Here is a 12,395-nt window from a genome sequence, read left to right as displayed (position 1 = left end):
GAAGTTGAAGGTAGGGAAGTGTCTTACACACTGGTGCTCAGTGGGGACTTCCAAAACTGTCTTCAAGAACTTCACATAATGAATCACTCTTTCTTCTGGAGCTGTGTGTTTTTAAGCAGGAAAATGAATCAGTGCTGTTCCAACCAAGTCAGTTCTTGTACAGAAGTCTGGCAAATGCGTGGGAATTACTTGGAGAGCTGGGCTGTCCATTGTGTGCATCTTGCATGCACATGGGAGAGATCCTTGGAAAGCCTTGTTGCGTTCTTTGAACGTCTGCTCTCAGTGTTCTGTGAAGTTACTCTCTGCAGCCTGTTAAAAAATATTAACTATTAACAGAACTCTGGTCTCATCCATACATAGAGGCCTTTCGCTGGCAATTAAAAGCAGCCAGATCTGGGACAGTGTCAGTTTGGCATGCTCTGAAGCTGCATATGACATTACTGAGCGTGGAAATATAATAATCTCCATGTGTTATTTTTCCTGTGCTGTTGTAGTTTGTATAGAATTAGCAAAAATGTAATTTCTTACGAGGGTACTCTTCACATTGAAAGTGTTTTCTTATTTGAATGACCTGTAAACGCAAGCTGAGTTTATCATATAGGGCAGCTGATTACCAAAAGTCTTTGGGGACCAAATAAATGAGCCAGTCAGGGCAGTGGTCGTCTTTCTGGTTACTTGTTCTATCCTGGTAAGTAGAGTTTTACATATGTATTCCTGTAACATCTTACGTTTCACACCGATGCCATAGGATTACTTTCATGCTGTATCCTATGTTTCTGAATAGCTCTCTGTAAAAATCATTGAGGTTCAGTAGACTCAAGGCTTGGGCATATAAATGCCTGACAGAAAAAGTAGAATGAAGTTGAGCTTTGTGATGTGTTTTATTTCAAGGTAAGCTGCCTAGTTTATACCCCAGAGAAAGAATATACCTTGAGTATTTAAGGTGATGTGATCTGTGCACTTGGCAGAGTGATTTTTGCCTTTTGGGAAGCTGTTGCTTTCTGCCCCAGTACTCACTTGTTTCCTGCAGTGTGTGAACCTCTCTCTAGGAAAGTCAGGGGAAGGCGGTGGCTCTTCTTCCTCCTCTACCTCTAACACCATCCTTCATCTGCATATTAGTCTTCCAGCTGTCTGCAGTCAGAATTTCAAATGGAGATTGTAAACTGAACGTTACAGGCAAATTAAACATTTGCCATCTTGTGAGGAAAGGTCTTTAATGAGGAGAAGGATACGGTGGAATGCCAAAAGCAAAGAAAAAACCCCAAATTGACAGGGGACGGGCAAGCAGGGGAAGTACGAGAAGAGAGAGCGTATAAAGTCCTTGGATGTTTTAATAAATGATGTATCTGAGGATTATTTGATGTAGCTGAGACTGCCAGGATGTCTTGTATTTTGAGTACCACAACTGAAACTTACTTAGGATTTAAAAAAGAACCTTTTTGAGGTAAGGAATTTATTAATAATTTCCTGTAACTTCTCTCCAAAATGCTGGGGTACATTTCTTTTGATAAAATACAGACTTTTGGAAGTACATGGGAATCCCACAGCTTCTGCTGTGACTGCGGGTTGGAGCAGCGTTTTAAAGTTTGGAATGATTATCTTGGTTCTTTCAGAAAGTTTCCAAATACCTGTCTGGTGCTGGGCTTGTTCCTTCCATTTCTCTGCAGCAGTAAACGGTCTCCTGAACTGTTAAAAAGGGTACCCTGTCATATCAGGAGCTGCCCTGTCAGGCTGTGAGCCAAATGTGTGTCAAGTGAACGTTCAATTGATAGGCTGTCACAGGAGTCTTGTTTGAGCAGAGCACGTTTCATGACATCTAACTTGCAGTTTCAGTGCTGTTGTGTGAACCAGCAGAGGATGATCATTTACGATTGCTCTGTCCGCCTCAGACACTCGGAAGGTACTTGGAAGACTGGCAGGGGAAGAAAATGTTCCTCAGATTTCAGAAAGGCACAAGATATTTTCAGTAACGTTCACCAGCCCTCTCGCTCTATGTGTGATGATATATTTGGTTCTGCACCTTTGAAATCATGAAGTGTTTCCAAATTTTTGTGCCAGTCTCTTTTAATTAGGTTTTCGTGCTAAACCCAATACTTAAATGAAGTCAAGCTTCTGTATAGTCCAGGTCGCACAGTCACTCTTTAAGATGTAACTCCTCATTTGTTTGTTTGTTTTTACAGTGGGAACTCCATACTATATGTCCCCAGAAAGAATACATGAAAACGGCTATAACTTTAAATCTGATATCTGGTCTTTGGGCTGTTTATTGTATGAGGCAAGTATCTTTTAACTGGTTTTTTCCCCCCCAGGTTTGTCTTAACCACACAATGCAGTACAGGAATTGAGCAGGTGAGACTTACTGTAGTTTAATTGTTGAGAAACCTAATTGAAAAGTTAACTCTCTTTGTTCTCATCATGTGCTTTTTGAGCATGAATAACAAAGGGATTGTGCCATCCAGCACAGTACTTGCACAAAGGGAATTCAGTAGGTCACTGTAGGTGGTGAAGGTATATACATAAACAAGCCATCTCGCTGCATTCTTTCTTCCTACTGTGAGCAGAGCTGCTATTAGGGCAGCATATTCATAGTCTCTCCTGAATACTGCATTTGTTTTAAGAGATAGCAAATGCATTTGAAGGTAAGCTACTCGTTTGTTCAGTTGAATTGTGTTCAATTGGAATATTTAAATTTTGGGAGATTTGAATAATGAAAAAGAGAGGGTTTATGTAATGTGAAATCAGTTTCTCTAACTTTGTTAGGCTATAGCTGGATTTCTTTTTTCTGGTTGTACACTGTCTTCTAGTTAAATGCACAAGTACAAAGCAGGCATGCTTTGTATCAACTACACACTTAGTGTGCAACTTTTCCTTAAAAGCTATTACATATAATTTGAAAAGAAATGCTATGATTTTTATAACAGTACTTTGAGTTTTGTGATTTCATTTTTAGCAGGGATCAAAGGGTATTGAGAACAGTCTTGTATTCCTTATAATCTAATCTTAATACTTTTTCAGATGTATGCATCTTAGAATTCAAGTGAAAGTGCGTGTCAACATTTAGAAAGCTTTTATGCCAGCCCAGAGAATTAAAAATCCCAGGGATATTTAGTAACAAGAATATTGCTCACATCCTTTTTGGGTAACAAATTATGTGAACTGGTGACATCTTGCTTCTCACCACAGCTTCTTGTAACCACATGGAATTAGAGAATAAACAGAAGGGCTTTATATTCCTACCAGTGACCATTCAAAGACCGTATCTCTCCCAAGCTTCAGACAGCCAGTTCACAACTGCTGACTGTCCTGAGCACTTGACTTGGCATAGAGTTTCATTAAGGAAAAAGATTTCTCTGGGTGCCTGGCATAAATGCTCCATAAGTCACACCGAGCAGTTTAAAGACCCAGCACTGGCATTACTAATATCGGAGCAAATAGATCTGCTGGAGGGAAGATCCACTTTTGTGGAGACACTGGAACCCGGTGTGGTTGTATCACTGTAATATTGTTAAAATTCCATGTGTTAGGAGGGAGAGAAGGGGTGTAAGACACCCTACTAAGTAATTGATCAAAAATATTTGGGAAAGTATGAACTTAATTTAAGTGGCTTTGTGCTTATCTTCAAATTCTTGTTACCTCTGGTGAAAGAATGGAAGCAACATACCATTAAAAAGTTGTTAATTTTTATAGAGGAGGGTTTTGCTTGTAATGCTTCCAATGAGATGCTGAAAACTGGAATGGTGCAGTTTAGCTGTATGTACCTGGGTCTGGTGGTGGTGTTTGAAAAGGAATTTGGAGACTTCTGTGGGAACAGGGGGAAGGCAGCCTGAGCTCCCAGTAATTCACTATGCAGAACAATTCCAGGTATGCTTCATGTAAAAGAGGAATTCTCAGTTTAAGGCTTTGCTGAGTCAAGGACTTTGGCCCTACCATGTTGGACTTGCCAAGTCTGTCAGTAACAGCCAAAGTCACCCAGGTTGGACACAGCTACTCGTTTGCTGCTGTAGTGTAACGGCTTCTCTGTCAGGCTGCTCTGAGTCACTTCTGAGGCTGAGCTCTGCTGGAGATGGAATTCCAGATTTATGCAGAGAGAAATATTTAGCGTTGTGCTAAGATGTGTTTTTGTTGCAGGCAATATGCTCCCCTTATGGCACAGTAGTCTTGGTACTCCTTATACTTCAAGAAGCTGACTTAATTGCACACTAAACATAATTCTCTGGTAGGAGTAGCAGTACTATAGTATCATGTGAAAGGTCTGGCATGTGAAGCATTTTTAAATTTACTTCCTACGTAGGTAAGCCTTAACTTAGAGAACAGGAGCTGGAAGATCTTGCAGCTTCCAAGGGGGCTTGGACAGTTACTAATTCTGCACTCGGCAGATAAACAGCTTCTTGGCTTTTAAAACTTTCTAGAATTTGGAAAATTAAACCTCAAGTTGGTGTGTCTCTGAAGGAGCCGTATTTTATCTTCACTAATTCCTTGTAATGAGAATGTTTTTCCATTTGGCTTTAAAAGTAAGGAAGTGATGCTTGTTTGGTTATGAGTCACTTCTGATATTTCTCCAGATAGATTGTATAGATAAGCTGCAGAGAGATTTAATGTACAAATTGCCTTCAGAGACACGCGTGTCCACTAGAATCCACTTAGGGAACATTGAGGGGTTTGGGATGTGATGCCACATAGCACCACTTAGCTTTGATGTTGATAATCATACAGTGATTTTTATTCAATCTTATCAATAGAGTAGTAACTGTCTTCATCCCTCACTTCCTGTAGATGTCTGTCAGCAAGATAACTTGGAGGGGATAAAAATAAGTTGTTAATTCCCAGAATATAGCTACAAGCAATGACTTTAGCAGTTCTGGCAAGACAATCAATTTAAACACTAACAGTGATTCCTCTTTCTCTATATTTTTAACCAGTCATACTGCATGGTGGTCATTTTAAATGGAGATCTGGCTGTCCTGCAGTAATTGCTCTAATCAAAACGTCAGGAGCAAACCCCAGCACAGCATCACAGACTGTTGTTAGTGAGATATTTGGAGTGCCTGTGGTCACAACCCCTGCAGACCTGACTGTTTTAGTCAGGACTTCTGTGCTCTCTCTTTCCATTTAAATTCCCTGAGTTTACCACCCCAAAACCCTGCGGTGTTTCCTCCTCTTTTGCACATGACCGCTTAACTAGACTTCGAAAGAAAAGTTAATGGGAATTGAAAACTCCCTTTCAACCTTACTGGCATTATTGATGCCTGTATTGAAATCTCAGAGACCTTATTTAACTCTTGATTGCCTTCTGTACCTTCCCTAATGCGCCCATTAGTGGTGTTCTTAGACCAGTGCTGGGTTCTCCAGTTTTGTTTTAACTGATGGAGAGCAGTTTGCTATCAATCTTTAATTGGAGATTAGAGTCTCTAATTGGAGTGTGTAAATTTTTTTCCCCACTGATTTGCCTGTTACTGTTACAATGCAACTTCACCTTTTGCCTTCAAAAACTTCCACAAGGCCTTGAGCACAGGGTTCTTGGGGCTCCATTCACCAGCCTTTCGGGCAACTCTTCAACCTCAGGGTCTGTAGGGTTTATGAGGAATAGCTTAGCATTAGTACTGATAATAGTGGTGAAACTCAGAGAGGTCAAAGTGTGCCCATTCCCCAGCCTGCTGCTTTGTGCAGCTCTTAAAGGTGCAATTCCTCTTCTTGCTCATCCTGCAGCAGAGCACAGTAAATGTCACTAGCACAGCAGATATGTCAAGCTACGTTACATGAAGCCTTCCAGAAAACTGAGTAAGCCTGGAATTTTCTGAGATGTTTTGGGTAGCTGTGTACTCAGTTCATTCTATCTTTCAGTGTAATTTGGGTACCTTAGTATATTCTGTGTTGCCATTTATAAGCCTCTTTGGATATCTGATAAATATCTCCGGAAGATCTTCCTGAAAGGTATTTCAGTCTAGTGATACATAAGGAGACAACTTAGGAAATTTGGCCAGAAATAAGTCTTATTATTTATAATTGCTCAGAACTCATTGCAGAGGGTCTCTTACCTTGGCTGTCTTGTGCAAGGTGACCCCCTACAACTGAGTCACAACTTGCAGCTATAAGCAAGGCAGCAACATAAGAGCTTTAAATTACTTAAAAGATAGGTTTATGATTTAAACCAAGGATAATCCATCAATCTTGATTCCTAACTGCAGGATAATAGATTGGAGGACCTGGTATTGACTTTTTTTTTTAACTCTGCTGGGAGCTTGCTGTGTGTGTCAGCAGCAAGACAGCATTCCTCAGATGGCTTTCACAGTGCATGGTAATGAGCGAAAGACTAATAATCATCAAATAACCCCTTATTAAAGCCGTAGCGAGAAGCATCAACTTCAGCTGGCCTCAGTATGAAAAGCTTGCCAATTTGGTGTGCCTTGTAGCAAAATGGTTTAAAAAGATCTAAACAGAGCAGATAATTTCCACCATTCTCCAGTGGTGCTTCATTAGAAGGAGGTATCGCTGTGCTGCGTGGGGCTGCCTCTGACAGGCACGAGGGGGACGAGCAGCGCTTGAGTAACACCCCGGACTAACAAGCAGATGGGCCCAGCATGGTCAGTGACTACAGGGGGTCTGCTGGGCTTGGGTCCTGGTGGGGGGACACGAGAGTTAAGGTGCTGTGCTCATCCTGTGTCCCTTCAGTAGACACAGCTTAGGCCACACACACCAAGTTCAAAAAGGCCTCTGTTGCTATGGCTGTTTTTCTGAGGCTCAGCGTGCGGTGGTTGTTACGACCTCCTGGTTGAGAACTTTAAGTGTGAATGGTTTTCCACACACAAAGATGTAGTTTCCTTCCTGAGACTTCAGGATAATATAAACGTTTCTTTGTAAGGAGTCCCTGCGTGCCCTGGAAGGAATTCTTTCCCACCCAGAGCCTCCCATCGTGCTCTCCTTGCTGTGTGAACAGCCTGTTTATCTTGGACATCTGTCATATTTTTGGAGATGCAAATACTGGGTTCATAAAAGAGAATTAAAAGAGGAAAACGAGCAGATTGATTAGGAAAAGTTTCAGTAGTTTGGTTCCCAAATCTGCCTGGGATCTTTTCTAAATAGCAGATTTCTGGCAGGAGGGGATGTTTGTTTTGAGGTCAGTTGGGTTTTTTTAAAAGGCTGAAGTACATTCCTCATGCTTACAGGATTCTTTGTATTCTAGGTTGCTAAATGTCCAAAAATAACCCTTTTATTCTTTGTAGCAGGCTATTAAAAATCTACCAGTTGCAGAGAGCAAATGAACTGAATGTGGTCATAACCGAGGAAGATTGAAAGCAGGACATGTTATCAAAGACAGAAGAGATGATTGTGTTCATGAGAGGTTTTCATAGTTACCTTTGGGCCAGTTGGTTTTGAACTGATTGGCCTATGGTCCAAGCATCCTGTGTCTTGTTTAGTTGGTTGATTGGTGTTTTATGGTTTTTCTGTTTTAAAAAAAGGTACTTTTCTCTGTGCAAACAGAAGCGGCTTTGGCTGTGGGCAGTCTCAGAGAGCAACATCATCACCTGCTCACTGTCAAAGAACAAAATTTGTTCTTGCAAATCAGCAGTACTGAGGGCTATGAAATCCTTTGCATTTCTGAAACATTTTCTGTTTTTCTTCTCTCCAGATGGCAGCTCTTCAGAGCCCTTTCTATGGAGATAAAATGAACCTGTTTTCTCTTTGCCAAAAAATAGAGCAGTGTGACTACCCACCTCTTCCAGCCGAACATTACTCTGAAAAGGTAAATCTGGGAGTGTTTTTGCAGGGGGATGTGGTGGGGGTGCAATGAGGTTCCTCCCTGCTCAGGGCAAAGGGAATGCAGGAGGAGAAACCCCCCCATCCAAGGCAGAAGAGATGGCCAGAGTGTGCTGGGTACCTTTAGGGCTGGCTGAGGAAAATACTGTGATATCTGAATACTGACAAGCTAAATAAGACAGAAAAGATTTCTAATATGGGGGATATTGTGAAACAAAGTCTGATGCTGGCAAAATCCAGCAGTGAACCGTGGGAAAGCCCTGTCCTTCACTTCCTTTCCCTTCAAACAGCATACCCTAAACCACGCTTAAATTCCTATTCGTGAAGTCTTTGGTGTGTAACAAGGGGAGAAAAGTGGTTCTTAAGAAAAAGAGGGGGAGAAAGTTACTCGGTTTAGAGCAATAAGCATCTCTACTGCAGCTGTACAGGGGACTTTTAAGCCTAGTCTTTGCACACATGCAAGCAAGGGATGTAGAGCAGTAGCTGAACCAGAGCATGTAAAACCCTGTTGCTGTGCGTGCTTGCTCAGTGGTGTTTCACTTCAGCTGCACACACATGTATTGGTTTTGTTCAGGCCCTTTTGAGATGGGTTTAACTTTTTCCCCCCTTACCTAGGCAAAGCAGCTGTTTTTCTTTACCTCCTCGTTCTGTTACAGTTGCCTTCTGTTTGAAAGGAAATGGCTAATGTAATTTTAAATGTTCACCATATCCTTTGGGGTTTCTCTTTTGTTTTATTCGACATCAGAGTTCTGAGGCACAAGAGGCAGGATGCAGGGGAAATACTGTATGTGGCCTGGTCTCCACCCTGAGAGGGACCCTGCACCACACATTTTACAATTTACTTAGATTTTACTTGCTGAGTAACTCGTGCAAAGAGATCATTTGAGAACTGTTCTGGAGAAGTGTATTTTTTAATCTTCTCTTCCCCAAGCTGCCGCAGCAGCGAGGCCTGGCTCATGCATTCACGTTTGCCATGCTGTTGTAGCATGCACTTCAGGATATGCCTGCTGGCAGCAAGAATTAGTGTAAGTTGACAGATGTGTTTCCTGTCTTTACAATTACTGTCTGTTTGCTTCCCTCTGGCAGTGCTAAAGAGTGTGTGTAGTGTAGTGATACAATCCAGGGTGAGAAGGATGGTTTTAAAGCTCAAAGGCGCCAGGTCCCAGAGAACTAGACTCCAGATGGTGTTCATACACTATTAACAGAATGCTTGACAAAGTCTGGGGAGGGCTGTGCCTTTGGCTGTAGCTCATCTTGCTGCATTAGCTGCTGCTGCTGCTTCCTGAAACCACAGAGCGCTTCGATTTGTGAATAGTAGAACGTGACTCCACCGTGAACAATACTCGGTTTAGTACATACTTTTAAAGATGGCATTTTCAGATGCTTTTGGAGTGGATAGCCAAAGGAGAAGGTGTGTTGGTGTCTCCCGTCAACCAAGCTCAATAACCCAGGCAGGCAGGATCAGAAACAGCAGCCAGTTGCACCGTAAGGAATGTGTTGTTCCTGTGGGTGGTTACCTTGGTCTGATGTACATGTTTTCCTTCACGAGCGGATGTCTCCATTTAGATTGAAAAGGCGGAGTCTTTACAACCACTCTATTATTGTCACTGTTGCAGGTTTGCAAGTGATGTGGGGAAGCAGTAAAAGGCCTTTACATCCTCCTGCCCAAAGGCAGGGCTGAGGATTAGGCCGTGCCACGCTGTCAAAGCTCTCGGCAGTGCTCCGGAGTCATTGGTGTGTCTTTCCTTCACCTCGCAAGTGAAGCTTCAGGTGTAGACTGACTGCTGATCACATGAGTGGTTTAGTTGCAGCATGGTTTTAGGTGAACAAAGCAGAACATATTTATGGCAGAATTCCTGCTTTAACGGTGTTTCCTTTCCGTGATGTCCCTCTTGTCAGTACCCTTTTGTGGCTAACCCTCCTGTGATCACCTGCTGTCCTGCTTGTAGCAGAGGGAGGAGCTGGGACTCCAGCCAGGATCAGTTTTCTATATTGGGAACAAATTTGCTGGTAATTGGAGATCCTGGTTGGTGCTTCTCCTGGCTTGGTCTGCCAGTTCCCTGTGGCTGTAGCCTGTGCTGTCCTGGGCATTGACAGGACAGAGCTTCCTGCCTGTATTTAAGTGCTGTATTTACATGGGAGCACAGCTGCTGGTTGGGCAAATGGTGCTGATAGTACAGGCTCTGTCAGAGCTCTAGAAGCATTTTAGTTTGTCTGTGGGCATTTTGTGGTGATCTTGTCTGAGCAGGGTTAAGGTACGTGTTAAGCCTTCAGGGTGTCAGGGTTACAAAGGCAGCACCCTCTGCCCTCAGATGGACCAGAAAACATCACAGCAGGTAAGAGGAATGGGCCAGGCCATGGGGTTGGGCTTGCTCTGGAGGTGGCCTGGCTAAGGGGGTCATGTTGCTCTCTCTGCACACAAAATGATGGAGAAGGTGGTGAGCAGGAACTGTTTTACACTGTGTCCCTGCTGCTTTGCTGCCTGTGCCACCCCACAGGAATCCCCCCAAGATGTGCATGGGCCCAGTGATGATGACTGAAGCACAGGCCCAGCTCCATCCAGAGCTGAAAACCTCACTTGAGTAGGCTCAGTGCTGCAGCTGAAGCCGTGTGCTCGATAGCTGTATGGGCATGCTTTTAATTACCATTAAAATAATTGGCACTGTGGCTACTGGGAGGATGTGAGAAGATCAGAGGCTCAAGGCTGTTTCTCCTGGTGCCTCGGGGGTACGAGCAGCTTTCAGTGTCTGTATAATTAAAAGCTACAATCTTTCATGTGCACAATAAAGAGGGTTGGGAGGTGGGGAGGCTTCAGCCCTTCTGCATTTTATTTATTAAACATAATCAATGACCAGTCTCTCTTCCTCACAGAGGTTTTCAGGAAGCCCTCGTGTCTGACAGCCAAGCTCCAGTACCTTAAAGTGCTGGTCAGACTTACACTAAAGAGCTTGAACTGGCTTGTGACAAGGGACTGCTGTGGGAAGGGACGCGCAGTTGTCGTACAGGAGAGCTCTGTTCTGGCTTCCCTCTTTCCTCAGAGTCCACTTTCACCAGTCAGATTTCTGGTAGTGATCTTGGTTTCCCTTCAATCCTTATACCTCCCTCTGCCCCCAGCCAGGACCTCCTCACTTCTGTCTTGTGCTTCCTACTCCTTTGGACCACAGGCTGATGACTGGTCATCTCTGCTCTGGTTTTCTGAGGGAAGTCAAAAACCCCCCAGGAAAAAAAGATTTCTATTTTTATAAAAGGTTTTGAACCTCCTGGTGTCAGAGCTGGTTGTTGTGTCCTCTGCAGACCCCACCAAACCACTGAGCACGGTGTAAATGATGATGTCAGATCCACTCGGTTGTTGTGTGGAAGATTTAGATCTTCAGCACGCAAGAACTGGTGGAAAAGGTTCTTTTGGCCCTTCTATAGGGTGACACACAGGATGGACAGACGGATGGACGCGTGCCCAAGAATGTCTGCGTTAGGGTTCTTGGCTCTTGTCCTGGCCTCCAGTGGTTGGACAAACATTCCTGTAGCCTTTTCCAAGAAGTCAGCACATCCATTCACGTCTGCATGTCTCTTTTCTTGTCTTTCAGCTGCGGGAGCTGGTCAGCATGTGCATATACCCTGATCCAGATCAAAGACCTGACATTGGTTACGTGCACCAAATAGCTAAACAAATGCATGTGTGGACCTCCAGCACATGAAGCATCTGCAGCCACTCTCGAGAAGCCAGCACAGCTCAGTCTTACTTGAATTCTTTTTTTCTCAGCTGAAACTGAGTGGTGCCTTGTCACCCCCGCGAGAGGGTTGAGCACTCGTAGCAAGAGGCTCCATTATTTCTGCAGGTTATTTGACAAGGACTCTTACGCCGTGGTCATGCTTTAAAGTGAAGATTCTGTGAGGTATTGCAAGTGATTTTTTTTGTTGTTGTTTTTTTTCTTCCAGGCCAATAACATGTTACAGATGTAGATCATTTAAGGGTCCTTTCTTAAAACTGTCGTGTGTAATCTAGGATAGATATTAACAAGGGTGCAGGTTTGCTGCACCCCCTCTATCTTAACTGTAATGTGAACTATTGAAATAATTCCTTCAGTGAAATCACTTTATACTAGTGTAAGAATTACAGTAGATTTTGTGTAATTTGTATAACTGCTACTTTGCCTCTTCTGCAAATGTTCAATAGCAAATCCAGTTTTTACTTCGTATATTTTAAGGCAGCCATTTATGTGTTTTTATCAATTCCCTCTTCCTCAGACACAGGAACTGGGAAGGGTTGGGGGGGGTGGGGGGGAAACCCATTTGTTTCAAGAGTTCTCTTTTTTTTTCTTTTTCTTTTTTTTAATGGAAAATGTAGTATTTTGCTGATGCATTGATCTGTTAACCTGGCTACAGCCAATGAGATGAGTTAAGGATGTACCTGGGGACAGAGACGAGGAACATGCCAACAAACCAACCCAAACCAAGCATTGCTCCTGTAAGGAATTGTTCTTTATACTTTTTTTTCCCATTTGGCATGAATCTTTTTAGACTGCAGGTCCTTGTTAAAGCCCAGTGTTGTATCCAAGCCAGCTTGATTTTGGTGACGATACTTCTACGCGCTCAGTTGTATGTCAGGTACCGTAGGTAGAACTGAAGCAAAGCAGTGTTTA

The 12,395-nt window shown here is 43.1% G+C and overlaps 1 protein-coding gene across 1 annotated transcript in view; it reads left to right on the top strand.

Moving 5' to 3' along the window:
- The window catches only part of NEK6 (NIMA-related kinase 6), a 36,088-nt gene extending 24,221 nt beyond the window's left edge, over window positions 1-11,867 (top strand). Inside the window, exons 7-9 of the mRNA XM_010022729.1 lie at window positions 2,181-2,275; window positions 7,628-7,741; window positions 11,340-11,867. Coding sequence (XP_010021031.1) covers window positions 2,181-2,275; window positions 7,628-7,741; window positions 11,340-11,450 — 320 coding nt within the window. The 3' untranslated portion in view covers window positions 11,451-11,867. The remainder of the gene's footprint in view (window positions 1-2,180; window positions 2,276-7,627; window positions 7,742-11,339) is intronic.
- Window positions 11,868-12,395: the final 528 nt, after the last annotated feature.

This window comes from Nestor notabilis, unplaced genomic scaffold (genome assembly GCF_000696875.1).
Source record: "Nestor notabilis isolate BGI_N333 unplaced genomic scaffold, ASM69687v1 scaffold12489, whole genome shotgun sequence".
Taxonomy (NCBI): Eukaryota; Metazoa; Chordata; class Aves; order Psittaciformes; family Psittacidae; genus Nestor; species Nestor notabilis.
The sequence above is the reverse complement of the archived record's forward strand: the minus strand, read 5'-3'. Positions and strand labels throughout refer to the sequence as shown.